Raw genomic sequence first — 26,845 nt, forward strand, 5'->3', positions numbered from 1 at the left:
AGTGCACGATGGAGAGGATCCTCCTCTTGCAGAGGGGGCACTCGGGCTTGCTCTCAGCCCACCGCAGGATGCACCCGTAACAGAATTGGTGGAGGCATGGCATCACGTAAGCGGCATTGTCCAAGCTGTCCAGGCATATTGGACAGCAGTTCTCCAGCTCCGTGGCCATGCTCTCCACGTGCTGCGGTGGGCTGGGGGGAGCTGGCGATGTTCAAGAGGCTCCCTCGCACCGGTGCTGCAGCAGAAGTGTCACACTAGAAAAGGAAGAGAGGCCATGGTCATTGGGTGGCCTGGCGAGGGGTGGAAGAAATGCCCAGGTCCCTCAAGAAGGAAACCCTCCCAGCTCCCCAGGGTGAGGTGTCCCCGCACAGCTCACCTCTGCTGCTGTGAGGGTGCCTCCTGGGTGCCCCGGCTGCCTGAAGCTGGCAGGGCCGGGAAAATCCTTTGACGGCTCTGGGGTTGGACACGGAGAGCTGCAACAAACAACTCCCTGAGCACGACACCAGCACCAAAGGTCTCGCTTAACACTCCAAACCTCGCGAACTCGCTCAGCTGGAGTGCTGGCACGAGCTGGCTGGGTGCGACTCAGCGCCCAGATATAAGCAGTGGGGGATGCCTGGTCACAATCCATCGCTTGGGAATATCACAGTCCGTCACTAGGTGACATCACAGTCTGTCTCTCGGGGACGTCTCAGTCCATCCCTTGGTGACAACAGAACCCATCGGTTGAATCGGGGATTCAGTGACATCAGAACCCATATCTTGTTGATGACACTGTCCCAACGGGCCATCCTCGCCCAAGGCGCTCACCCTGGCAGCGCTGCAGCCCCAGTACACACATCTGGGGTTACCGCAACACCAGTGCCCACTCCGTCCCCCCACCTCTTGTCTTGTGCTCGGCATCGGTGTTTCACACCAGTTACCGAGGTCTCAGCCATGTCTTCCCAGAGCCCTGTCAGGTCGCTCTGGCCATGGCAGATGTCTCCAGGCACATACGACAAGAGGGTTCATTGGGTAACACCCCGTGCCTCCCTGGGAGGCTGCGGGACAAAGTCCCACAGGCTCTTCCCACACCCCAGCATGCTGGCCAGCCCTCGGGGCTCCCCTGCTTCCTCCCACAGGGATCAAGGGCAGCACTTGGCTCGCTCTCACAGTTTTTCTCCTGTCTTTCTCCCCTAGCCAGAAGGCACAAGGGTGATGCCCTCTGCTCAGCACCCATCAGGCCTCATGCTGGTGCTATGTCCCATGTGGGATCCTGGACAGGAGGGAGGCCGACATAGCAGAGGGGCTCAGGGGAGGCAAGGAGGGTCTGTGGGGCTGGGGCTGGTTCAGCATGGACCAGAGAAGGTGTTGGGGCACCTCACAGCACACGCTGGTGCCTATGGGGAAGGTATCAAGGGGATGGGGACAGGCTCTTCCCAGCACTGCCTGCTGGGAGGGTGAGGGACGGTGGCATTGCCTGAAACTAAAGAGGTTCAGGCTGGAGGTAAGGGATCAAAACCAAAATCCCTGTGAGGATCATGAAGCACTGGAGTGGGATGCCCAGAGATGAGGTAGATCCCTGAGCCTGGAGGTCTTCAAGACCTGAGTGGCCACAACCCAGAGCACGGCGGTCACAAGCCCGTGAAGGGGGGCTCGCCAAAGTCCCAGAAGAGAAAGCACTGCCTGTAGGAAATACAGCAAAGGTTTCCAAAGGTGCAACAGCTTCCAGAAGCTGCAGTGTCAGAAGCCACTTTCTGGTTTCCTTCCATTCAGCAGCTTTCACAAACATTGATTTAAAATGGAATAGAATAGAACAGAACAGAACAGAACAGAATAGTTCCAGCTGGAAGGGACCTGCAACTATCACCTAGTCAGACTGCCTGACCACGCCAGGGCTGACCAGAAGTTAAAGCATTAAGGGCATTGTCCAAATGCCTCTGAAACAGTGACAGGCATGGGGCATCGACCACCTCCCTAGAAAGCCTGTTCCATTGTTTGACCACCCTCTTGGTAAAGGAATGCTTCCTAACATCAAGTCTGAACCTCCCCTGATGCAGCTTTGAACCCTCCCCACGCATCCTGTCGCTCCCTCTCCACTTCCCCTCCTCAGGAAGCTGTAGAGAGCAATGAGGTCGCCCCTCAGCCTCCTTTTCTCCAAACTAGACAAACCCAGAGTCCTCAGCCGCTCCTCATAGCACATGCTTTCCAGCCCTTCCACCAGCTTTCTTGCCCTCCTCTGGATGCATTCAGGGACCTTAACATCCTTTTTCAACTGTGGGGCCCAGAACTGCACACAGTACTCAAAGTGAGGCCGCACCAACGCTAAATACAGCAGGATAAACCCCTCTTTTGACCGGCTGGTTATGCTGCGTTTAACGCACCCCAAGATGCGGGTTGCCCTCTTGGCGGCCAGGGCACACTGCTGACTCATACTGAGCTTCGTGTCAACCAGCACCCCCAGATCCCTTTCTGCAGGGCTGCTCTCCAGACACTCTGCTCCCCATCTATACTTGTGCCCGGCGTTCCTCCATACCAGGTGCAGATTGCCCAATGCTCCAATCTATCCAGGTCCCTCTGCAAGGCCTCTTGTCGCTCGAGAGAGTCAACAGCACCTCCCAGTTTGGTATCATCAGCAAACTTGCTAATGGTGCGTTCAACTCCTGCCTCCAGACCATTGGTAAGAATATGGAACAGAACTGGCTCTAGGACTGAGCCCTGAGGAACACCACTGGTGACTGGCCACCAGCCAGATGTAGCCCCATTCACTACAACCCCTTGCACCCTGCCGTTCAGGGCCATTATTTGAACTTAGTATTTTAACAAGATCACAAAAGTTATCTGTCTCTCCCATCTTCTCCCATGTCCAGTTAAACAAGTGTCCTCTAACTCTCAAAGAAAGGACATAAAAGTAGCAAACTTCCAATAAAGGAAAGAACATATAACTAACATAAAATAAACAAGGAGTGGAGAAATATGACAGGGAATTAAGTAATACATCACAAATACAAATAAGCTTAAAAATGTTGACATAAAAAATGTTCTTTTTTCAATAGCTATTGCTTGAGCAAGGCACTCGAAATTTCTTGCCAATTATGTTTTATTCCTCTGTCTTAAATATACATGTATAGTTCTAACTTTTCACTGACTGTTTTTGAATGTTTTACTTTTTTATATTATCTCTTTCATATTTTTCCCCTCCGTTACTCTGCTTCCTCAATAATTTATTTAATTGATTCTTTTCGTTCAGTTTTCCTTCCTTCATTTCTTTTCATTCTCCTTCCTCTGGGTTCTGGATAATCTAGATCATCTGTGTTTCTAGTCTTTCTTTTTTCCTCTGCATCCATTTGGTGATGAGTCAATGCCCTAGCTGGAGCAAAAGGAAATAGGCTATCCCAGGCATATTCTTACGGAAGTTGTCTAAGAGAAAGCATAGTTAACTACAGTTCTACATTTGTAAGCCTGTGCTTTGTAAGTCTCCAATGTCAAATAGTGAAATCCTGCCTTTTAAAGGGTCCAATGATAAGTGCATTTTTATAAGTAGATGATTATAGTAAGGTAAGCAAATAAGATTGCCCATCTTAATCTTACGGGATTAAGATGCAAAAAGTTGCATGCCTGAGAATAGATAATCAGAATGTGACAGGAAAGTATTATTTAAATATATCCAATAGATTCGATGACTCTGTTGAATAGCTGCTGCCTTGTAAAGCTTTTCCATAAATGGACTTTAAATTGTTTCTCCTCCGGATTTTTTTCCTCTCTGGAAAGACTGAACTTATTTCTAGTTCTGGGTTGTTTGTTTCTGCTTAAAAAAGACACATTTCTCTAGTTCTTTGCAGCAGAAGGGCAACTTACTTTATATGTTTGCATTAGCCTATATCCCTTAAAGCATTAATGTCGTGATCTCTCACCTTACATCATTAGGAATGATGAAAAGAAATCACTGTAATACTACTGGCCTATGTTTTTCAGTCACTTGTTTTTGACCTTGTTTTTCAAGATGTTCTGTAACACTCTCCGGATCTTCTCTATACGTTCCTGCGGCCTGTTTCCACGCCATTAAGTCAGTAACAGAAAACGGAACTTTCACATATAGCGGTCCGTACTGACCAACCCCTTGTCGCAAAGGAGCTAACAATTGTGTCTGGTGTCTGATTCTCCGCGATACCGGTGTATGAACCACTACTTCAGGTGGTCCCGCCACATCCTCTTCCATTCCACTACTACTATCTGGTTCCACCCTTTCTCCTGGTCTAATACCTCCCTCTTGCACCTGATACGGGGAAGAATTTCGCTCACGTGACATTGGGGCTATATTTAATTCTAGCTCCATTTCATCCTCTCTTGGAGTTGTGCATTTTCTGCATCTCTTTCCAGTAACTCAAGCTGAGCAACAACTTTCAGATTTCCTGTTTTCAGAGGTTAAAGCCATCACTAAATGACCTCGACTTATCAATTTACACTCCTCCTGCCAGTCAGTTCGCTGTCTCAAGTAAAAGAACAAATCCACGTAAGGTACCTCATTCCATTTGCCATCCCTCCTACAGGACAACATCAATTGCAAAATAGTATTATAATTTAAAGTCCCATTAGTTGGCCATTTCTCTTGATCATCTAAAACATATAAAGGCCACCAATTATTACAATACTCAATCATTTGACTTTTATGCAAATCATCATGCAACTCATTCCAGTGTGTCAATAAACGTCCCAAGGGTGACGTCTTTGGTATCTTCTCGTCAATGGCTAAATTCCCCGCGCTCTTACTCTTAAACAATTTTGTTAACGCCATTATGTTTATTATTCTTATATAATTATATTATCAAATATCAAATTACCAAATGCAAATGACAACTGTCTCAAATACACAAATGTCCAACCCAGCAATAGCTTTCGCTTATGACTTAGGGGCAGACGCCTAGGCTTCCAATGCAAACAAAGCCCCAACCCTGCGAAGCTTTCACTGCACCTTACGGGCAGGCTATCCAAACAAATTCCCAAGAAGTGCCTTACCCTTTTCCAGGGAACGTTGCGAGGAGCTTGTATGGGTCGAGGGCGATGGTCCTCGCCGAGAATCCCTCGGTGCCGGCTGGAGTCTGATCAGCACTCGATCCCTTCCAGTCTCACTCGCAAGGTCCCATCTGGGTCGCCAAAACTGTTACCGTAAGTCAGCAAAACCAAGAACTTTCTAAGACTTAATTTGAAGTTTAGAAAGCAGGCACTTCTTTATTGCAGCGCTGGACGCACGGGGGATCACTCCGCCTAGTGTTGTGCCGAGTTACTCTGCTACAAAAGTTATATACAATCAAAGTATACATATTCATCATATTTCCAGGAAACAATTAACATATCCATACAACTTCTGAGACCTCATTAATATATGTAAATGTTCATAACGCATGCGCCTTCAGGTACACTGGTGGTTGTCCAAACTCCTCTGGTGGTCATCCATAGTCTCCCTCATTGTGTCCGCTAGTTGAACCCAATCTTTGCGCACGCTCAGCTTAGTTGCAAAATTCCGTTCCCCTTTAATCTTGGAACCTCCAGAAGATTTTCTGGGTTTACTAACCAGGCCTACAACTTACCATTCTCTTGACAGGAATATCCTCCTTATCGACAAAGCTACATTGTTTAACAATTAGTTCATAATCAAATCATAGATAAATCATACCTAGTTGCCATTACACAAATTATTTAGCACAAAATATATCATGGTTTTTAATTTTCGTTGATTAGTCTCTTGATTATACAATTCGATCAATATCCATACCCAAAATAATCAATGGTTATTTCTCTTAATGTCTATTGATTGGCGTTCTTGATATTCAAATCCAGATGGGAAGGGTAAGGGGATTTCCAAGCAGCATCACTGGTGCATACCAGGTCCCCATAGTTACGGGACTCGAAACTTCTCTATTCGATTCTTCATTGTTCCATCTCGTTGCGATTAGTTTCTTAATACAAAACAGTGACTCCCTGGTGAGGTTCCTATGGTTACGAGTCTCAAAACACACCAATATTCTAACATTCTATTTCTGCTTACAACTAAATTCAGTGATTTTACAACAGCCCCACCTGAAACTGAAGTCCAGTTCTGGACCCGTTGTGTGCATTTGAAGGGTGAGTCATTTTCTTGTAGGTGAAGTGGATCCAGGCGTGTATCTTGTGTCACTTAAGTGTTCAGTGCACAGATTTCTTGTGAATCTCAGCTACTCAGGTCACGTTCTCTGTCAGTGCTGGAATAAGAATTTTAAGTAAGATGGACTGATATCTGCGTGCTGGTGGATTCTTATTTGGGAGATCGCAAATGGCCTTCAGCTTTAGGCTCCAATTTAACCATGATTCTAAATGAGAAATAGAAATACCTTTTTTATTTTCCTCCCCTTGACCGGCTGCAAGGTTTTTAAGTGAATTGGCCTCTGTATTCCTCGTAATCAGAGTAATGCCTCGGTCTCTGCTGGTGGGGTATGTGGGTGTTGAGAGCTCAGCTGTGCCTGTGATGTCTGCTGCTGCTGTGGTTCCTGGATTCACACGTGGATGAGGTCTGAACACAGTCTCTGTTAACAGCTGTTCTCAGTCGGCAGGAAAATTAAATGCTGAGACTGAACTACTTAACCTGAACCTGCTTTTTCTTCCAGGCAAAATGCTGCATGAGATGAAAAGCCTTGTCCTCGAGGAGCCAAAGTGTTGGCTGGATGTTATCTCTATTTGGAGAAAGCTTCATGGGCATGAGGGGAAAAAAGACAATGTCTCTCAAGAAAACCCATCGCTTCTCAAGAGCAAATCAGAAGAAGAGACAAATACTGCAACCGACAGGCAGAAACCAGAACCAGTGAGAGAGACCGTGTCCGAGCAATGTCAGGCTGGAGAGAGGTGTGTGGTACTAGAGAGGCAGAGATCCTGTTCCTGCCACCCTCTTCCTCGCGTGCAGACTCTCACCGCACTTTCCCTTTATTTTCTTCAGACTAAGCAGCCCCCAGTGCTTCAGGCCCGAGGGTGGCTGTGGGGCCACCAGCCCTGCAGCAGAGATGCTCGCCTGTGGGGGGAAGCTGCTGGCTCCCAGTGTTGTCCCAGAAGTTGGGTTCTTTACCCACTGTGCAAGAGGCTGATACACACGCCGAGTCGAGATCCTTGTTTATTTCATGTCTGCGCAGAGGTGGGTGCTAGGTGGTAACTCCACAAAGCTAGCACCCCTCGGTAAACACACGGTTAAGCATTTCTACGTTGCGAGCAACAGTTACAAGTACTTTTTACAGTTGAGCTTAGTTGCCCTCGTTCCCATTGTCTCTTAGGTGCCTCATCTTCACTTGAAGTCACAGGATCCTCTCTTTTTACTGCGCATATCCTGTGAGGAAGGGGCTTTTTTCTTTCCTGAGTTGTGGTTATCATTAGGGGTGAGGATCGTGACATTACAGCCCGAACAATTATACTCTCGATACATCCAAAAACGATACAAACTACTACAATCAGTATTATAAACATAATCAGAGTTTGAAGTAAGCTCTGTGACCAACCTGTTAAGGAGAATCCCATCCCGTGAAGTATTTTATTTAACCATCCACTTTTCACACTGTTCCTCATTAAAGCAATTGGTAAAACATCCACCCACGAAAGTCGAGTTTCTCGGCATAATTTTGAGATGTGCCTCTTAAGAGTCTGGTTCATTTTTTTGTTTTTTACTTTCCCACTCGGCTGTGGCCTCCATGCGGTATGTAAATCCCATTTAAATTGGAGAAATTTTGGCACTCCCTGGACCACCTCTGAAACGAAATGAGGCCCATTGTCAGAAGATAGCCCTTCAGGAATCCCAAATCTAGGGATTATTTCCTTTAATATAATGCTTTAACAACCTCTCTAGCCCGATTGGTGTGGCAAGGGAAAGCTTCTGGCGATCCTGGAAACGTATCTACTAACACTAGTAGATACTGTCTACATTTTGGTAACTCAGAGAAATCTATTTGCCAGCGTTCCCCGGGGGTTATTCCTCTTTTCACATCACGCGCAGGAGGTTTTCTTTGTATTTTGGGATTGTTTACACAAAAAGTTCAGTATCTTCTTACTATTGCATCTGCATTTGTTTGCATCTTTGGTCCTAGAGCGTATCTTTTCACGCTGCTTGTCGTAGCGTCTGCTCCCATTTGCATTTCCCTGTGGAAGTTTTTGAGGAGGGCTTCCATCCTTTTGGCTGTGGTGAGAAACTGTTGACTTGGTATTACCTGCCATCCTTCTGAATTTTTCGAACACTAACGTCTCTGCTGATCGGTCTTCTTTTTCAGAATATTGAGGAGGTTTCCTATCAATTTCTGGGTATCAAGACTCCACTTACACATGCACATAAGGCAGCTTTCTTTGCTGTTAAAGCAGCTTTTCTGTTTCCTTCAATTATTTCTCCTTGTCCTCTATTATGACTACTTCTTGTGGTTAATTTCCTGTAAACTTGTTCAATGGTGGCTGTGCAGTCATGCTGTAAATGTTTTTGTTCCGCAGTGGGCGGCTGTCCCAGGGTCAGTTTTCGAGCTCCCTGGATCAAGAAGGCGGTTGCAGCTACAGCTCGTAAGCATGCTGGCCACCCTTTGCTTACTTCATCCAATTGCTTTGAGAAGTCAGCAACGGGTCTTTCCCAGCTTCCAAGAACGTGGGTCATCACTGCCAGGGCCATGTGCTAACTTTCATGCACATACAAGCGAAAAGGTTTTGTCCTATCTGGCAATTCCAATACTGGGGCATCCATCAGACTTTTCTTTATCATTTCAAAACTTTTCCGACATCCAGAAGTCCATTCTAGCAATTCTCCTCGTCCTTCCACTGCCTCATATAACGGTTTGGCCATCGATCCAAAGTTAGGAATCCATGCTCGACAGAATCCAGCCATCCCCAGAAACCCTCTCAATTGTTTTCTTTTTGATTTTGGTTCTGCAGACTTGCTTCTTTTCTCTCTATTCCCAAGTCTCTTGATATTTCGAAGCGCGGGTATCGAACCTTTTCCTTTGCAACTTGAGCCTTTTTCTGGGAAACTCGGTATCCTGCTAATCCCAAACAATTCAGCAAACTAACCGTGGCTTCCAAGCAGCTTTCTTTAGTGTCAGCTCCTGTTAGTATGTCATCAACATATTGTAACAGGGTTATTTACGTTGTCATATTTACCTTGCCACTGTTCCAATTCCTTTGCCAGTACGTTACCGAACAGAGTAGGGCTGTTGTTAAATCCGTGAGGGAGCAGAGTCCGGCACAGCTGCGCCTTTCTTCCTGTTGTGGGATTTTCCCATTCGAAAGCGAAGATTGTCTGCCTTTGTTCGTCCGCTGGGATACAAAAAAAGGCATGTTGGCTACGGCCCGTGCAAAAATCCTTGTCACAACCTGAAGCACGCCACAGATGTGACATGGACGGTCCCTTAGCTCCTTTTCAAGACAGGCATGGTGGTAAGTGCAGGAGACAGCTGAAGCCAGAAAACACTGACAGGAATGGCATGAAGGTTTAAAGAAAAAGAAGTACTGGGCACTGTTGTGAATGAGTGGTTTAGGCTGCTTAAAGAATCGCCATTCAAGGTATTGGCAAAAGTGATTTTAATAGAAGTTTATAAATATGCAACTTAATAGAATGAGTGGGATGCCCGTGGAGCCGTGCTAGCCACTGTTGTTGACTTGCATCAATGATTTTAGTGTTCATTTCATCTTGACTGAATTTTTAAATAATTGCCTCATTTTCCCCCTATGCTTTTCTTTTCTTACTTTTATTTGAAGTGAAACTGCTAGAGAAAGTCATAAAAGGCTAAGAAGAAAAGAAACACATAATTCTGGTTAGCACTTTTTTGTGTGATCACAGTGAACCCAATTGCAGAGTTTCCTTCAGGCAAGCAAAACTCTCCTCTGTAGGGCTGTTGAGAAAATTGGCAAGTGGCCCATGCCAACCGAGGAGCGATGCTGGGACACAAAGTATAGAACTACAAGGGTAACTATTTATTCCTGTGCATGAGGTGTCCCAGCCAAATGGGGGCACCCCAAATGGGGTTTGACGCAGGGTTCTTCTCATCTTGGAGCGTTCATGTACAACACGATTTGAGTAATCACCAGCACCCAGAGGACGCTGGGAGAGTTTCAGAGATGTGCTAGAGGGGCTGGGATGCTGGCGTTGTTTTGGTTGCCCAGGGGTGTCTTTTATCCTGCTTAGTTTGATGGCGTTGATTAATTCCTTTTCAAATTCTCCAGAGCCTTGCATACTACTGATGTCAAACCCGTTAGGCTATAGCTGCGCAGCTGCCTGACTCCAGTTCTTTGGGGAAATGTTTTCTGTAGCTCAGTAACAAACCTGCTAAGTCAGAGGTAGATGATGTCGGAAGTTCTTGCTCTGAGAGAGGGCTTCAGTTTCATGGGTGAGTTCTTTCTGAATTCTGAAAGAAGTTCCCTGACTCCTTTGATCCAGCCTGCTGAACTCAGTCCTTGCTTCCTCGCCCCACCTGCTCGAGATCATAATTTTTGTGAAAATGGAGACAAAGGATTTGTTTGAAGATCCTCTACGTACAACTCAAAACGGGAAATCTCCCTGCCTGCCTCCTGACTTGCCTCCTCCTCTCCATTCTTTTTGTCTTTCTGAGGCTGAAGACTGCTCTAGTTCGATTTCCCTGGCTGTTTGTGGTTCTAACACTTGTCGTTCTATTCCTGCAGTTCTTCTCCCTGTGACACGGCTAACTCGTCCCCATTCCCAACTGCCTTCCTCTCCACCCGCTGGAGTTGCTTAAAGAAGACTTTGGTTCGGAGATCTTCCCCCCAAAACCTGAACCAGGTGAGGGTAAAAATGCGTCTGCCAGACGGCCAGTGCTGCTTCCAGAATTGCCCCCGGTATCTTTTGTTTTGTTCTCTGCTCCCTTTGCACGTGGGACTGTGGCCTCTCCCGTGTTGGTCTTTCTGCCGCTGAATTTAACTAGAAATCATCTGGTAGCACTGAGCAGAGCTTTTCAGTGGCCAGTGTGTGCAGACCTTCCAGAGCACTTCAGCTCCAGTCATAAATACCAGACTGGCCAGCATGGGCCTGTATGTCAGGGGAAGGATCCATACAGGAGATGTCTCTGGATCTGGCAGCCTTACATACTGCTGGACTCTGCCTCTCTTGAAAATGGAGATTGCCTGAGCCGTTGGGCAGCTCCTTCAGGCTCTGTAGGGGAAGAGAGCGAGCAGCAAGGTCGTGTTCTCGAGGATCTCGGCTTGAGAATGCTGTTTATGGAAGAGCCTCCTCCTAGACCTTGTCTCTTACAAACGGCTTGCTTAAGCAACCCTCTATGGTGCAGGCTGCCTGGAGACCTTGGGAAGGACCCATTGCTCGTGACCAGCTGTTTCTCCATCCCTGTGCTTGGCGTAGGAAGCTGCTCTCAGCGCTGATGCTGGGAGGTCTGAGGCCTTCTGTAAAAGCTCTCAGTTCATCTGCTGGCTCTGGTTTTCCCAGACTGTGCATCAAATACAGCTTTGTTGAGCCTCAAGTGGGGCTCTTGTTCTTGTCCAGACTTTTGCTCTGACACCATCAAGTGCGGAGGACTGGGATTTTTCAAAAGCATCATGTTTCTCTTTGGGCTTCCTGGGGAGGGGTTGCAGTTGTGCAAGGCGTGTTGGGGAGCTCAGTCTTCCTTTGGGATGCTCTCTGTGGGACAGGACAATTGCTTTGAGCTGCCTGTATTTCTGGAAGGCTTACCCACATTTGCCTTCCATCGGAAATACTGCTTAGTGGCACTTGTTTTTAATTAATAAAAAAAAAGGGCGGGGAGGGAGGGGTGTGTGAATAGCAGAGTGCGAGTGTACAGTGGATGATCTTCTCCTGCTTGGAGTAAATGGTTTTATAATGAAAAATATCCCTTCAGTGTTCCAAAAATCAGTTCCCTTAAAGATTGAAGTGCTTGCTGATGGATTCCTGGCTGACAAAATCCCCTCCCAGCTTGCTTCAATAGGAAATCCTCTTTAAAGTGGCATTGAGATTATCTGGTGTGATTTCCTTCAATTAATCATACTTGTCTAAAGCCTGCATTTTTGTTCCTAAATACTAGGATCAGAAGTTCATAGAAACATCTTCTGTGTCTGGTTTAAATGAGTTAAAGCTCTTGTCATGTCGGGTTGAGGGTTTCTAATGTTATTTTTTCCTCTTTCAGAGGGAGATGAACATGCACATCTCGCCCTCCAGGAGCGAGGACGCCGTGTCCGGGTTCAAGCCCGTGCTATCCTCAAAGCTTGCGTCCTGGAGTTGGGCGTGGAGGGGCGTCACCCTGGGAAGGTGTGGTGTGCTGTAGCAGTTGGAGCTGTGAGGTCTGGAAGGCACCAGCGCTGTGAAGTCTGGTGGGTGGTGGGGGGTGGATGCGGCTGTTGGGGGTCCGTCATTTGCATAGCCCCGCCCTCCCCCGCACGCTTCAGAACGTTTGGGTTCCGGTGGCAGTTTGTGAGTGGTCCCTCCCAGTTGGCTCAACGGACCCGGCACAGCCAGTAGGTCCCGCTGGAGCTCCTCTCTCTGGCATGAATCCCTCGGTGTTGGAGATTTAGAAGAGGTGACATTTGAATCTCCAGGTCTCCTCAGATGACCTTCAGGAGCTGTGGGCTGTGGGTGGGGACTGGCTCTCTTTCCACTTCCTAAGTGGAACAGCTTTAAGAGGTGAATCTGCCATTTCCCTTCTTCTGGGGGTTACGGGAGCTGTTTGGGAGGTGAGGGAGATGTACATTCACGGTCTTGAGCCAAATTGGATAGAGCAGAGATGGACTGTCATTTGTCTGACCTCAGCTGTGTATCTGTAATGTAGCTGTAATTGTCTCCGCCTGCAGAAGTGGACTGAGGTCCTATTTTGTTTTAAAGGAGATATAACAAATAAAATCAGTGACTCTAGTGTGCGGTCTTTCTGCCCAAATATGTAAGCATTTACTTTAGGATAAGCAGTGCCTTGAACTCACTGGTTCTACTGAGTAACTCTCCGTTGTCTAAAAATGGGACCGAGGTTGGCTCAGACGCGGGTGTCTACGTTAGAGACATTCATGTTTAGTCAGATGAATCCCACCCCAGTCTCCTGTGGTCCTCATCAGGTCTCTGACAGCTCTGCTGTTAGCCCTTATGGAAGCCAAGTACAGTCTCTGTCTCTTTTATCTCTCCTTTTTTGTTTGTTTAGGGTTTTTGGGTTTTTTTTGTTTAACAGAAAGTCAGTCTTGGACATTCAGCTGCAGAAGAAAGTTTGTGTTTGAAGATCACGCTTGGATCTTTCAAGTAGGTCTAATTAGATGCCTTTTCCTCTTCTGTTCATCCCTGATAAGCTTAGGCACTCTCTGTTTGTCCTGTTTCTGAGGACCGCTGCCCAAGGCGCCTAGCATTGCACAGGGAAATTTCTGTATCTCATTTCGCACCATGAATTTTGTTAGTCAGCAGGCATGAAGTATTTTTAGAACATAAGCTAACTAAATTGCACTGAAGTGAAAAAGGTGCTCCGTAACATCCGAGAGATAATTCTGGAATGTAATCGGAATATAAATATTTTGAGCAAAAGATGCTTTAAGAGTTAGATAAAAATTATTAGCATAGTGCTATTTTCTTTAGTTTGGATTTTTATAGTTCTTCGATTTAAAGTTTGAATTTAAACAAATTTAGTTGAATGGATGTGGAAAACATGTTCAAATAGCCAAGCATTTCTTTCAAAGGAGAATAAGCTAAGTAGCACTTACAGTTTTGGCTTTGAAGTGTTTTGTATGTTTGAATGCAAATCTACAAGTTTGTGTTGAATTCAAGTGGCCTAGAAAAGTGATCTTTTAATTCTGTGTCGCAAATTTTATGAGCCACCCCCTTCTAAAAAATGATGGTTGCCGTTGCTTAGTGGAGATGTAGACAATTAGTGGTTGGGCTGTGGCCTCTCAAGACACGTCTCTCCTTTTGTTCAGAAGACTCTTAGGCTGTAGCAAGCGCCCAGACGTCACAGCGAAAATGGAGGATGCAAAAAAGAAGTCAGCAAGTTACAAAGGAGGAATGGGCAAGTAAAAGGCAAAAGCCTGAGTCCCATCTGTCCTAAATAATGAACTGCTCAGCCCTGGGCTGGTGGCACAGGCCACCTGCAATTCAGGGTGTCAGGCACAAATCTTCTGCAGTAAGGTACTTATCTCCTTCCTCACAGAAGGAAAAAAAAAAAAAAAGAAAAGGAGATGCCTGTTACTTAGTTCAGTAAAGGGAAAAGAAATTTCTATTTAGATGTGTGTGCAGGATGGACTTGAGGACAGAGAAGAAGGGCACCCTAACAGCAGTCTGCTGGGTAGACTGAGGTGATGCGGGGAGTCTGCTCCCAGGGAAGCTGTTCCCCTTTGTAGAATTTAGTAACTGTTTTGTTGGGGGTTTGAAGCCGAGTTCCCAGCAGGCACACCATAACTCCTTTCTCTCTCTCTCTCTCTCTCTGGCCCGTTAATTGTCTCGATACCGCTCCAGATTTACAGAGAGTGGGATGCCCACCGTTAAAGGGAGGTTCTCGCCTCAGGATGCCTGACACCTCGAGGATAGCCTTGCGCTTGGTCCATGAGAAAGCCACGGCTCTGACTGCAAAGCTGAGTGAGTAGGGGATGCAGAGATGGGACTTTTGCAGGGAGCGCCTGAGCCGCCGGGCTGCTGGACAGGGTGAGACCCATGCCAGCCAATTCATCTTTTAGCTCCACATGCCTTTTGGCAGAGGTGCAGGTCTCGTGGGGATTGTGGGGACGTGCTCCTGCATCTGGAAAAGATGGCTGAGTTCTGGCGTAAGAAGGGCCCTGGGGTTTCAAGGTCAGAGTTGAGGCAGGTATGGAAGATGGCAATAGCTGTGATCTTTAGTCAAAAAAATTCCTTTTTGTATATTCAGGTAGTCTGGAAGATGAGTCAAAAGAGAAGCCGATGCTACACACACTGCGCACTCTTAAGTATTTGTTTTAAAATAGGCGTGAGGTCAAGCTAGAACATGTTTTGCAATTTGGGTATTTACTGCAGCAAATTTTCTGCTCTTTCTGACTGTTTTCTGTGACTTTCAGCTCGTTTCACCTCCACAGAAAGAAATACTGTGCATATGAAAGAGGCCGTTATGAATCTTCCCTTGGGAGATATTTTTTTTGTGCTCTGCTTTTAAATTACAATCTTTATTATTTATGCCAACGTTTAAAATAGCTTTCTGATTCCCTGGTTAAAGTATTCTGAACCTACTCCAGCTACATTTTACTATGCACAACTCCCACCAACCATCAGATTTTATTTCAAGTCATTTTTCATGAAATAACACGCATTGCAGCCAGAATCCTGTGTTGCTGTTACCTGGTTTTCTCTACAGTTTCTCTACAGTTTTCCAGCTGTGTTCCTCCTCCCTGTGTTGCCAGTATTTCTTTTTATCTTAGAACACACAAGTTCCCATCATCTCCCTTCCTAAACAGTGCCCTGTAATCGTGTTACCATTTTTGTTGACCTTTTTGGGGATTCCTGCAGGTTATTAATGCCTTTTTAATGAGAATTCTGAGATTGGAACTGTTTTCTGAGCAATGTTTACTCAGGAATTGGTAGATTATTCCCTGTTCTCTTTTCCTTTACATCCCCTATTTCTTTTTTTGTCTGACACCCTGTTATGTTCAAAGTGGAGCTATGGGAATAACTGATTTGGGGCTTTGCTGCCAAATCAATGCATTAAAGAAAACCTGTGTTTCAGACTGAACAGAGATGATACTCAACCTAAAATATTTAGAATGACTGGGGAGATTTTTTAATGTTTTCACCCCTTTTTAAAAGAAGAAAGAAATTTGACAGTTTTCAAAATGAAAGCGTCATTTCAGACAGAAAATAGAAAATTCTGGTTTTCCATTTTCTGGCCGTGTTTGACTTCAAATCATAAACAGCTTCAGTGTTCGCTGAACTTTGTTTTTTGGTGGCCAAATTACTTCCCTAAAAGTATTTGTTTCCCTCAGAGTGATTCCTTTTAACACTTTTTGAGCAGTATTGAGTGCATATGTCTATATGTTCCTTCTGTTTATGTATCTCTATTTATGTGTAGGCATAGAAAGCGAAGCGAATGTCTTTATCTTAGTCATGCAAATCTCACTTATTTGATTCCACTGTGGTATAAGAGCATGGGGTAAGCGGTGGTTACTGGGCTCAAAAGTGGAAGCTCGACCATAAAGACCAAAGCAGGTCTTGGCAGAGAGATAGCGGTGGCATTTCGAACATTTGGCCCCTTTAAACACTGGGATTTTACTTGCATTTATGTACCTAGATATCTAAATCCTGGGGAGGTTGTGTTTTAGATGCCTTCGCTCTATTTTTGGTTCTCATTTGACATCACAATTGTGTGTTCCGAATCACTGGGCTTCTGACGGAGCCACGTGAGCAGCCTCATTCACGTGCTGATGGCTGTGGGAAAGCAAACAGGTTGTCACAACAAATGTTCCTGGCCGCGTCCTACAATGGCTTCTGTAGCATGAGGGTTTTGTGTTCAAATGTTTTTTCTGCTCTTGTTGAAGTGCCGGTTCTGAAGACACGTTGAAAATCTGGAACAAGCCCAGCGCTTGTCCTCAGGGATGTTTGAAAATTCATGCGACTTCTAAAATGCACACAGGATGGACAAAGGAAGGATGCTTGTGATTCATTGTTATTTTGAAAACAGACTTTGAGTTATCATCATGTTTTTACTCTTCCCTTTTCCTTGCCAGGGAGTGAAGCCGATTTCAGCTCTTCAAGCAGCATGGGCGGTATTTCAGCGCCTGAAGTCCACGTGTCTGCTGCTGGAAGCAAAAGATCTTCTTTTTCTCTCAAGTAAGCAAAGCAATCTTTCGTGAATAGTGCAGGTGTCACTAGTGCAGAGGTAGACTACTCTGTAAGGTCTTGCAGCTAATACAGACAATAGCAGTATTGTGAGTTTTAAAACAATTTGGGTGATGCTGTGCTCTCGGGCAGTACTTATGTGGATGAGACCTGTGATATGAGAAAGAAGAAAAAAAAAATACAAATGCTGTGTTTGGAGACCAAAAAAACCAAAGAGTTCAAACTGACAGGACTGGTTTCCTGCCCTTTGTGGAAGAGCTGGCAGGCAGGCTGGGACTGGCAGTGGGATAGCCCTGTGCTTAAGGCACACACGTCTCCAAGGTCGCAGCTTGCCCCAGTGTACAGAGGTTGGCAGAATGATGCTTAATGAGCAGTTTCCTGTCTGTGTCATGAGACTGTTGGAAAAATAAATGTTACTGAAGTGCTCTCTAGGTTAAACCTAATAAGTAAAGGTACTGGCTGGGGGAAAAAGCAATACTAGATATAATATGAAGCCCTAAAATCACCTTACTTGCAGTAAGATGATGTATCATTTCATAGATTATTGTGCATTTAAATGTAACTTTACGTTAGAGCATACTGACCTACTTAATTGGACAGAAGTCCTCTGTAAGGACTCCTTCAAATGCGTGGCTGTGTTACGCACAGTCTGGGCAAATTCTGCCTCACACAAGAGTTGATGCTGTACTGTATCGAGAGGAAAGAGATGTCTCCTTTGCAATATGTTCTCTTTTAACTGTTTGGCTTAAGTCGCTGTGAAACGTTTCCACGTTGTCACAAGCCACAGTCCTGCACTTCATTGTGAAATGGTTATAAAATGACCCAAACGGCAGCAGTGCGATGAAGCTCTGCGGCAGCCACTCAACCACCTGTTCCTTATAAACGGTTCCATTTTCGGAGAAGGGAGGAAACCAAGTCAGATGATTTTGAGAAGAGAGCTTGCTTCATAATTCTGTGGTATTTCAATTTTTATGTTTAAGGTTTCTCTTTTGCTGTCTGGATTTGCCTTTTACCATATTTTTTTGAAACCAGCCCTTCCGTTACAGTTTAGAAGAACAACTGGCATGAGAGGACGAAGTTAGCAGCGTAGTAGTGCAGAAGGCAAAGCAAGTGAGGAATGCCCCTCGAGAAGCTGTCCTCAGAGCACCCCAGCCCTTTGGCAGCTGTCAGGCAATGCAGATACCAATTGCTGTCAAGCACACAGTTGACAGTCTGATTATTTAGCAAAGAGTGGGAAAAGAAAGGTAGATATGTATGAGGGGAAACTGGAAGGAAGAAAGAAAAGGCTGTGCTTTTTTAATGCTATTTCAGACTGCTCACAGTGGGTTTCGAACTATATCTAAGCAAGTGAATAGCTGACAATGGCAGCTGGAGCAGCCGGTATGCCAAAGGCAGGAAAGAACAGTGGCTCAACCAAAATCTGTTTTCACTGCACGCTGTGATCCTTCAGGCCGCTTGCTGAGGAGCTTGAAAGCAGTCTTACAGCAGACCTCCGTGGACAGGCATCTCTATGCAGACCTGGCTGGGAAAGGCTGAAGTGTGGTTCTTTTGGCACTAGTCCAGGCTGCAGTTCTCTCATTACTTAATGGAGTCAGAGGTTCAGGGAACGTGGATGATCTGATGGAGTCACTGGGAATCGTGCTATCCACTGAGAAATGTGAAAATGGCTGAGGTTTTCCTAGATCACGTAATTCAGACTGAGTGCCCCACAGTCAGTGAAAGAACGTGCAGTGGCTGATGACTTTGGGACTGACTTTCTTCACGGCCACTCACAGTTACCTGTCTGTTTTAGTGTTTAGACAACTTTGTGTGTAAAATAAGACACATAATGGGTTGCGTGATGAGGATAATCCAATATGCCTTAACCGTGTTGCTTCCCCTGCAGCCGTGGCCCTTATGGTCGGAATAATGGATCCTTATCCTACAAGTCCAGAGCCAGCCCACCTGCTTCTCGTGAAAAGGACCCTTTGTCAAGACTGGGCAAAAGCCAGCTGAGTCCTGCTAACGTCCACCAGAATTATGGGGCTTCTTCCACCAGCAGGAGCAAGCCAGGCTCATGCAAAGGAAGCGACAGCAGCTCAGTGATGAGGCAAGTCTTTATTTCAGCATGCCAGTGTTCAGCACGCTGACTTACCGTCTCTGCACGGTAATGTGGCATTGGCTGTCTGGGTTGCCGTGCAGGTCAACTTGCTCCTCAGCATAGGTGTGACTCCTCATATTGGTGGCTCACCAGTCAACAGGGTGCTCCATCCCCTGTAAAAGCTTTATTGTTTCAGCACTGTAAAATTCAAGGTTACTTTTAGTCAAAGCCCCTTATAGTTGTTTTTCACTCCAAGGCAGGCTCCTTCATGTGGTTTCATGGCATCAATTCCCATGTGGATTTACTGGTTCTTTTGTATAAGGGTCCTTTTGCTTTGGAGAGTCTTGGATGGGGTAGTATAGAAAATATGATACACTCAGGTGAAAATTCACCCTGCCCAGCCTTAGGCACCTCTCTGTGCAGTTTCCCGTACAGGAAAGAAAACAGATACCTGTCAGAGCATGCAACACGTATTGCAGAGAAGAAATTGCCACCACGCTGCTGCTGTTGCCCTCTCTCTCTCTCTCTCTCTCTCTCTCAGGCAACTCAACAGCCAAGCATGTCAGATATGCACCTAAAGCTAGACAGGATGAATCTAGGTTTCAGGGTGCTCAGCTTCCTACCTCACATGTGGAGCTGAACGCAGTCCCTACACTACCTCACCTGACCGTGTCTGCAGCTGGGTGCCTTTGCCGGTGGCCCGGCTGCCTGCCCTTGGGCACACCACCTGTTTAGGGTGAGGGGTTGGCTGGGTGTTTTAAAGTTAAGTGTCTCCCTGCACTGAAGACAAGTATAACAAATAGCAAATTTTGCACATAGCCACAAATCAGCCATTTCCTCAAGTACTTTGATTTGCCGGAGGGAGTCACTTGTGCAGGCGGTGAGGAGCCCCAAATGAGTCAAGCTTTGTATTAGTGTATGGGATGTTTTTCTTTTTGCCAGGACTTAAGAACTGTAGGAGTGATGTTATGTGATGGTTTGATTTTTTTTTTCTTGTCACCATTTCTTGTGGTGACAATCACAGCATGAAGCCAGAAAATCCAGAGCAGTGCTTGACTCCTCTGCAGCAGAAGGAACTTACAGTGCGGCATTTGAAAACAAAGCTGAAGGAATCTGAGAGCAAACTTAAAGAAAGGTATATTTCACTTCAGAAATCAGAATTAGAAAGACTAATTCAGGAGCAATTAGGGGTGGGAATCCTGAATGTTTTTACTCATTTCTGGACCACATAAAGTCTTCATTAAGAAATTTGAAATATGATCAATCTGATTAGGGTCGTTTCAGGTATTTCAGGTTTCATAGCGTGCTCCGTGAATACGTACCATGCAGTTTAGTTATGAATATGGCTGCCTCTTTTCCCTTTTCTGAACTTCCCTAGCAGAATGTTTTTAAAGGGTCATTTTTTACCAGTCTGATTTAGCATTGAGACCTTTTCTACATAAGAGTTTCGACTTGCAAGCATGTTATTACCTTAGTCTCCTGTTCTGCTTGATTCAGTGAAAGATGACTACAGCTGTCCCCCTTCTCCCCTAATGAAAGAAAAGCTCTTACACCAACCAGTGTGCCCGCTTGTGGTTTTGTCGCTTAGATACTGATTTTTTCGCAAGAGCCCTTTGTATGGATGCTGAGCAAAAAAGCGGCAATGTGCATTCCACAGCAACAGACGTCATCTCTGTCATCTCTTTTACTAAAGCTGCACTCTGAGAGCTGGCTCTCCAGCACACACAGCCCAGGCGGGCACAAAGGGGTGTTTGAGTGGAGCCCCAAGGCAGAGTCCCAGGGACCCCTTGGACCAGCTCGGGATAGCCCGACCTCTGCATCTGGGAGGGCTGGATCTCAGTAAGGGCCCCCTCTCCCCACTTGCTTGCAAGTCAAGGCAGCAGCCTCTGGCTCCACGCTGGGCTGGGTGGGTGCAAAGCAAGCCAGATGCCTGCAGCCCCGAGCCCTCCTGCTGTCTGAGGCCAGTGTTGGCTCTGGCTGTACGTGACGAGCTGCTGGCAGGCACAGGGGACGCATCCAGGCAGCAGTTCCTCATTTCACAGAATCACAGAATCATTAAGGTTGGAAATGACCTGTGAGATCAGCTAGTCAAACCATCAACCCCACACCACCATGCCCACTAAACCGTGTCCCACAATGCCACGTCCACACATTCCTTGAACACCTCCAGCGATGGTGACTCCACCACCGCCCTGGGCAGCCTGTCCCAATGCTTCACCACTTTCTCAGTATAGAAGTTTTTCCTAATATCCAGCCTGAACCTCCCCTGGCACAACTTGAGGCCATTTCCTCTAGTCCTGTCACTAGTCACCTGGGAGAAGAGACCAACACCCACCTCTCCGCAACCCCCTTTCAGGTAGCTGTAGAGAGTGATGAGGTCTCCCCACAGCCTCCTCTTCTCCAGACTGAACATCCCCAGTTCCCTCAGCCGCTCCTCATCAGACTTGTGCTCCAGACCCCTCACCAGCTTCCTTGCCCTTCCTTCTCTGGACACGATCCAGCACCTCAATGTCTTTCTTGTAGTGAGGGGCCCAAAACCGAACACAGCATTCGAGGTGCGGCCTCACCAGCACCGAGTACAGAGGCACGATCACCTCCCTACTCCTGCTGGCCACACTATTTCTGATACAGGCCAGGATGCTGTTGGCCGCCTTGGCAACCTGGGCACATTGCTGGCTCATCTTCAGCCGGCTGTCAATCAACAGCCCCAGGTCCTTTTCTGCCGGGCAGCTTTCCAGCCTCCAGCTTTCCATTTCCTCCAGGATGAGGCAGTAGGTGAGATGTTAAGCGCTGCACTGGTTGGACCTTACCTAGAGCCAGCACTTGCACCTCAGAATGTCCAGGATCAGAGCACAGCCCACAAGGCTGCTGGCTGTGTGGCGAGGTCGGTGACTCTAGTTAGCAATCAGCCGGCGTGTCTGGGCAGCCGACTGACATCTCTGCCAGCTCCGTTCAAGGCAGCAGCAAGTGCTGCATGGAAAAGCTTGCTTCTTTCTTGGAGCATCTCCGCAGCATAGCCATCCCAGTGCAGTGGAGCCTCATGTTGACTCTTTAACTGACCGGTCAGCAGAAGCTTTATAACTTTTTTATTTTGCTACAGGGAAACAGAAATAGAAGAACTCAAAGCTCAGCTGGGACGGATGAAGGAAGACTGGGTTGAGGAAGAGTGTCATCATGTGGAGGCAGAGCTGGCCGCCTTGGAAGCAAGAAGGGAAGTTAAACAACTCAAGCAGGTTATTGAAAGCATGAAAAACAGCTTGGCTGAGAAAGACAAAAAAATGCAGCAATACTTCATAGACATTAGCATTGAAAACAAGAAACTGGAATCTTTGCTGCAGAGCATGGAGATGGCTCAGAGCAGCTCTGTGAGAGATGAGCAGTGCCTGGAGCACAGGTGTGACTCAGAGGGGAAGCCGTTGGTGTTGTGTGCCACAATGCCAGACAGCCTCACCACAGAGGACCAAGCTCTGGAGGAGGTGGCAGATAGTGGGCTGCTTCTTAATGAGGGCACAGCTAACGCGACTGATTCCTGTGAAGACAGTTTGACCACCATAACCTCTGAGTTGAGTGATCCAGCTCCCTCCAGTTCTGCTCTGAATCAAGAGATGCTTGAAAATGTTCTGGATGAGAAACTAACTTCTTACCAGGAGGAGGAGAAAGTCAGCAACGTGATGGTGGAACAGGCCATCCAGACTGACGTGGTGGCATCTAGCCTAGATGTGGAGCAGCTCATTCAAAACATCTTCAGAGCTCAAGATGCCTGTCCTCTAAGCCCACCGTCTTCACTGAAGGAACTGGGTGAATTTTCTCCTGGAAGGTTCAGTGACTCTGGTATCGTAGTGGACTTAACTCCAAGTCATCTAAACGCTGCCATCCTTTTGTCACCTATGGAGTCTCCATGCAGGAAGGTGGAGCACGGAGTTAATGAAAACTATTTCGTGAAAGAACGTGATTTTACAGAACCTCATGATGATGAAGCCTTTGGGTATGTCAAGACAGGAATAAAGAAGAGATACTGTAGCAGCCCCTGTTGTACCAACTATCCTGTGGGCTTTCCGTACTCGGAGAGGAGGAACAGATCCCGTTTACAGTATTGGAGCATTGCTTTGTGTTTGTGGCCTGGTGGCCCTGCACTCTACACCATACACCCTTCGAGATGAAAACCTGAAGTCCACTCCACCCCTGGGCACTGGCTGGCTGAGGCAGAGAGAAAGAGGGGTGAGAGAGATCATAAAAAGTTATTGTCTATTCTGATAGTCCACTATTTTGCTCCTGACTATTTGATCGGCATTATAAATTGTTTCGAAAACACGTTTCTTGTTTCAAAATGAAAAAGCTGAACCCTGTAGTTCCACAAGATGGTTTTAACTGGTGTTTTTAACAGTACTGCTGCCTACAGAAGTAGTCTTCCTGCTCCCAGGCACTGTGTCTCTCCCCTGTGCTGATGTCTTTCTGGTGCCAGCACATCTGCACAGCGAACATGACCAGGGAAATCAAGGAGAATTACAGCTAGCGCTCTGCCATGTTTGTTTGCTGAATTAGCTTGAAGCTCAATCAGTTTCCCTGGCCGGTTCACTGAGCAAACGTACAAGTGCTTTGCACTGGCTCAAGGGTAGCACGAGATGCGCGTGGGAACAGATGGCCGGAGAAAGGTGGGGTATGTCTTTAGGCAGCACTAACCTGAAACATTTGTGAAACTACAGTGTTAAGTGAGGGACGTGGAGACTGGTTCCCACTAAGGGTATCACTCATGTACTCCAGAAAGGCTGCTAGTGTTTACAATTTGTTGTCCAAAGAGTCAATTCAATTTAGAGGTAAAACCCATATTTCCCAGGAAGCTTCAAGCACATCATTCATGCCTGTCTCGTGCAGTGCTCTTAATCGTTGATGGGAGTCTTCAAACATGTTACAATGCTAAGTATAGGTGTGGATACACTTTGAAGATTGATGTTGTTTTAAAGTCTTAATGAGTTGGAACCTGATAGTCATTTGAGCCCTTTGAAATACTTTGTGTAAATGTATGGTGTTTTAACTTATTGTTTATTTAATTGCTTTATTGTAAATTGCCTTTATAATCACAAGTTCAGTAAAGCATGTTAAAAATATTAAACATGTGTGAGTGTTTTCTTGTAGCAAAGCTATACAAAATAGACCGTCTCAGCTGAGCTATCAGGCACAGGCAGAGCTGGAGGGGCACTGTGTCAGGGCATAAGGAACCATCAGGACCCGGAGAACACCTCATTTCAGCTCCAAGCGTAAGCACTCAGCCAGAGAAAAAGGCTCCAGCCGGTCTGTGGACACGCAGGCCACCCGCTCTGCCGCATCCACGCTGCATTAAAGATGCAAGTGACCTCATCTTTAACCCAATGCAATCTTCCAGAAGCTTGCAACTTCTCATTTCTGCACTGCCAGGAGAGTATCAGTCTTCCTGGCATTTAACAGAAGTCCAGAAGGCCTCGTTTAACCCGGCTGAGAGGCATGCAGTCTCCGTGTGCCCAATGAGATGTCACTGTGACCATCAAACCACGAATTCTCCGTGTCCCAAACTTGTGGTCTGTGCCTAGGTCAGATGAGGGCAATGCTATCCAACAGATGAAATAGTGGAGTTTGTCTGGCTCCACCCAACCTTTCATCAACACCTTACAAAGAAGGTAATTCTTACTGTCTTGCTTGCTCAATTACTTCTCTTTTAAACAAAACTTGTGTCAGAACCTACTTATGACTTAGTTAAAATTTCTGGTTTTCTAGGCAGAGATGATCTAGGCCGATAGCTCCCCCCACCCCTTCCCATTCTTTTACAACTTCACTGTTCCCTGTGTTACAAATCTGTAATATAAAAACTCACCTACACAATGTATGTAGGTGAGCAGACACTTCTTTATTGCAGCGCTGGACGCACAGGGGATCACTCCACCTCGTGTGCGTGCTTAGTTTCTCTGCTAAAAAAGTTATTTACAATCAAAGTATACATATTCATCACATTTCCAATAAACAATTAACATACTCATACCGTTTCCGAGAACTCATTAATATATGTAAATGCTCGTGACGCATGCACCTTCAGGTACACAGGTCGTCGTCTGACGTCCTCTGGTGGTCGTCCATAGTCTTCCTCATGGTGTCCTTTAGTTGAACCCAATCTTTGTGCATGCTGAGCTTGGTTGTAAAATTCCATTCTTGAATCTTCCTAAGTTTTCCTCGGTTTACTGATCAGGCCTACAACTTATCATTGTCTTGACAAGCAAATTCTACCTATTCATGATGCTACATTGTTCAACAGTTAGTTTATCATTAAATCACAGATAATTCATACCTAGTTACCTTCATACAGAATATATATAATTTAATTTTTATTAATCGCTCTCTGGATTATACTATTCTACCAATATCCATCCTTAAAACAATCAATGGTTATTTCTATTAATATTTATTGATTGGCATTCTTGATATTTGAATCAAGGTGGGAAAGGTAAGGAATTTTCCAAGCAGCATCACTGGTGCATATCAGGTCACATTGTCACAGGACTCAAACAAGACTTTTCTATTTAATTCTTCATCATTGCATCTCGTTACTGTTAGTTCCTTGGTATGGAACAGTGACTCCCTGGTGAGGTTCCTATGGTTATTGTTTCTAACTGAAAAATCCTAGCATATGCCTTTGTATTTTATTATTTTATTTATTAATCAAATTTAACCTTTCTATATGATCATATTTTGATTGTTTTAGAAAACCAGAGTATTTACAACACCTGTATACACAGGGACTAAGGCTCAGGCACAGAATTTGCTGCCTTCACCCATCTGTCACAAGACAGGAAATCCATACAACCCATGAATTCAGGGATAATAGCATCCACACAGCAGAAGATGGAGAAGGTATTCACCGAAGCTCTGAGCGGCACCTAAGAACCACAGGGACTCCCCTCTTCCTACACACTTTTCCTTCCCCCAGACATTAACTTTTCCTCTTCATTAAAGCACTGTTGCCTTCTACTGCATATTTACCTTGCACACTTTTCCGAGAGGAATTCCACTGTAAATACATATCGTAAGTGTACAAAAATTGCATTTGAGAAGTGCTGTTAACTGAACTGAGTTTTCACAGTAGCTTTATGAACAGGAGGATGCAAATTTTTTTCAGTTATACTACCTATGTAACGAGTATCAGGTGGGAGGATTTTTTCCCCTAACTGTAGGAAATAAAAGAATTTCTGCTAGAAATACGAATTTACCAATGGAAGTAAGTGGTTAAATCGCTCCCCTACGTTCACAACATCAACCTTCCTCAGAAAGGAGCGGTGTGCACCACTGTTCTGTGGTGATGCCCCCGCTGGTAACCACTGCAGTGTGGTAAATGGCCATGGTAGCGCAGGAAGCTGCAAGTGACAAAGTGACAAGAAATCCACTTCAGTGTTCGGCTCTAACGTGTGCTCTACCATAGTGGCCTCTACCAGGAGTACATTTAGAGTTGCAGGTCAGCCATAACAAGTCATTTTCTTCTGCATCGGTCACTATGATCTCCCATGGAAAACAGTGAAGTATTTAGAAAGACTTTGATAAAAAAGCAAAAGCAGACATTCTTCATCAGGCAGGAAGCAAAGGGGTCTTTAAAACTCTTTAATGACATGTTTCAGGTAAGCACAGCTTCTCAGACTAATCGAGTCTTAGGCAGTAATATTTGTTCAAATACTGTACAACCTAAAGCCACTCAGTTCTCAAAGATTCAGAGTAAGTGAGTCAGTGAGAGCACAGGACAGTTACAAGGCCTCGAGCCTAGGCACCCTCCCAGGACAGACTGGGATCATTCCCAGTTCAAACTGGATCCCCTGGCCCCCTCCCAGGACAGACTGGGATCATTCCCAGTTCAAACTGGATCCCCTGGCCCCCTCCCAGGACAGACTGGGATCATTCCCAGTTCAAACTGGATCCCCTGGCCCACTCCCACGACAGACTGGGATCATTCCCAGTCCAAACTAGATCCCTTGGCCCCCACCCTGGACAGACTGGTCCCTGTC

General features: G+C 45.9%; 1 protein-coding gene across 1 annotated transcript; it reads left to right on the top strand.

Annotated features, from left to right (window-relative positions):
* The first annotated feature begins 14,457 nt into the window (after nucleotides 1–14,457).
* Nucleotides 14,458–23,343, top strand: LOC132321547 (syntabulin-like). Its single transcript, XM_059835045.1, is given in 8 exon segments — nucleotides 14,458–14,527; nucleotides 16,639–16,741; nucleotides 18,636–18,843; nucleotides 19,087–19,101; nucleotides 19,835–19,965; nucleotides 21,931–22,845; nucleotides 22,847–23,048; nucleotides 23,293–23,343. Coding segments are annotated over 8 exon segments (1,695 nt in total).
* Nucleotides 23,344–26,845: the final 3,502 nt, after the last annotated feature.

Source organism: Gavia stellata, unplaced genomic scaffold (assembly GCF_030936135.1).
Source record: "Gavia stellata isolate bGavSte3 unplaced genomic scaffold, bGavSte3.hap2 HAP2_SCAFFOLD_60, whole genome shotgun sequence".
Classification (NCBI taxonomy): domain Eukaryota; kingdom Metazoa; phylum Chordata; class Aves; order Gaviiformes; family Gaviidae; genus Gavia; species Gavia stellata.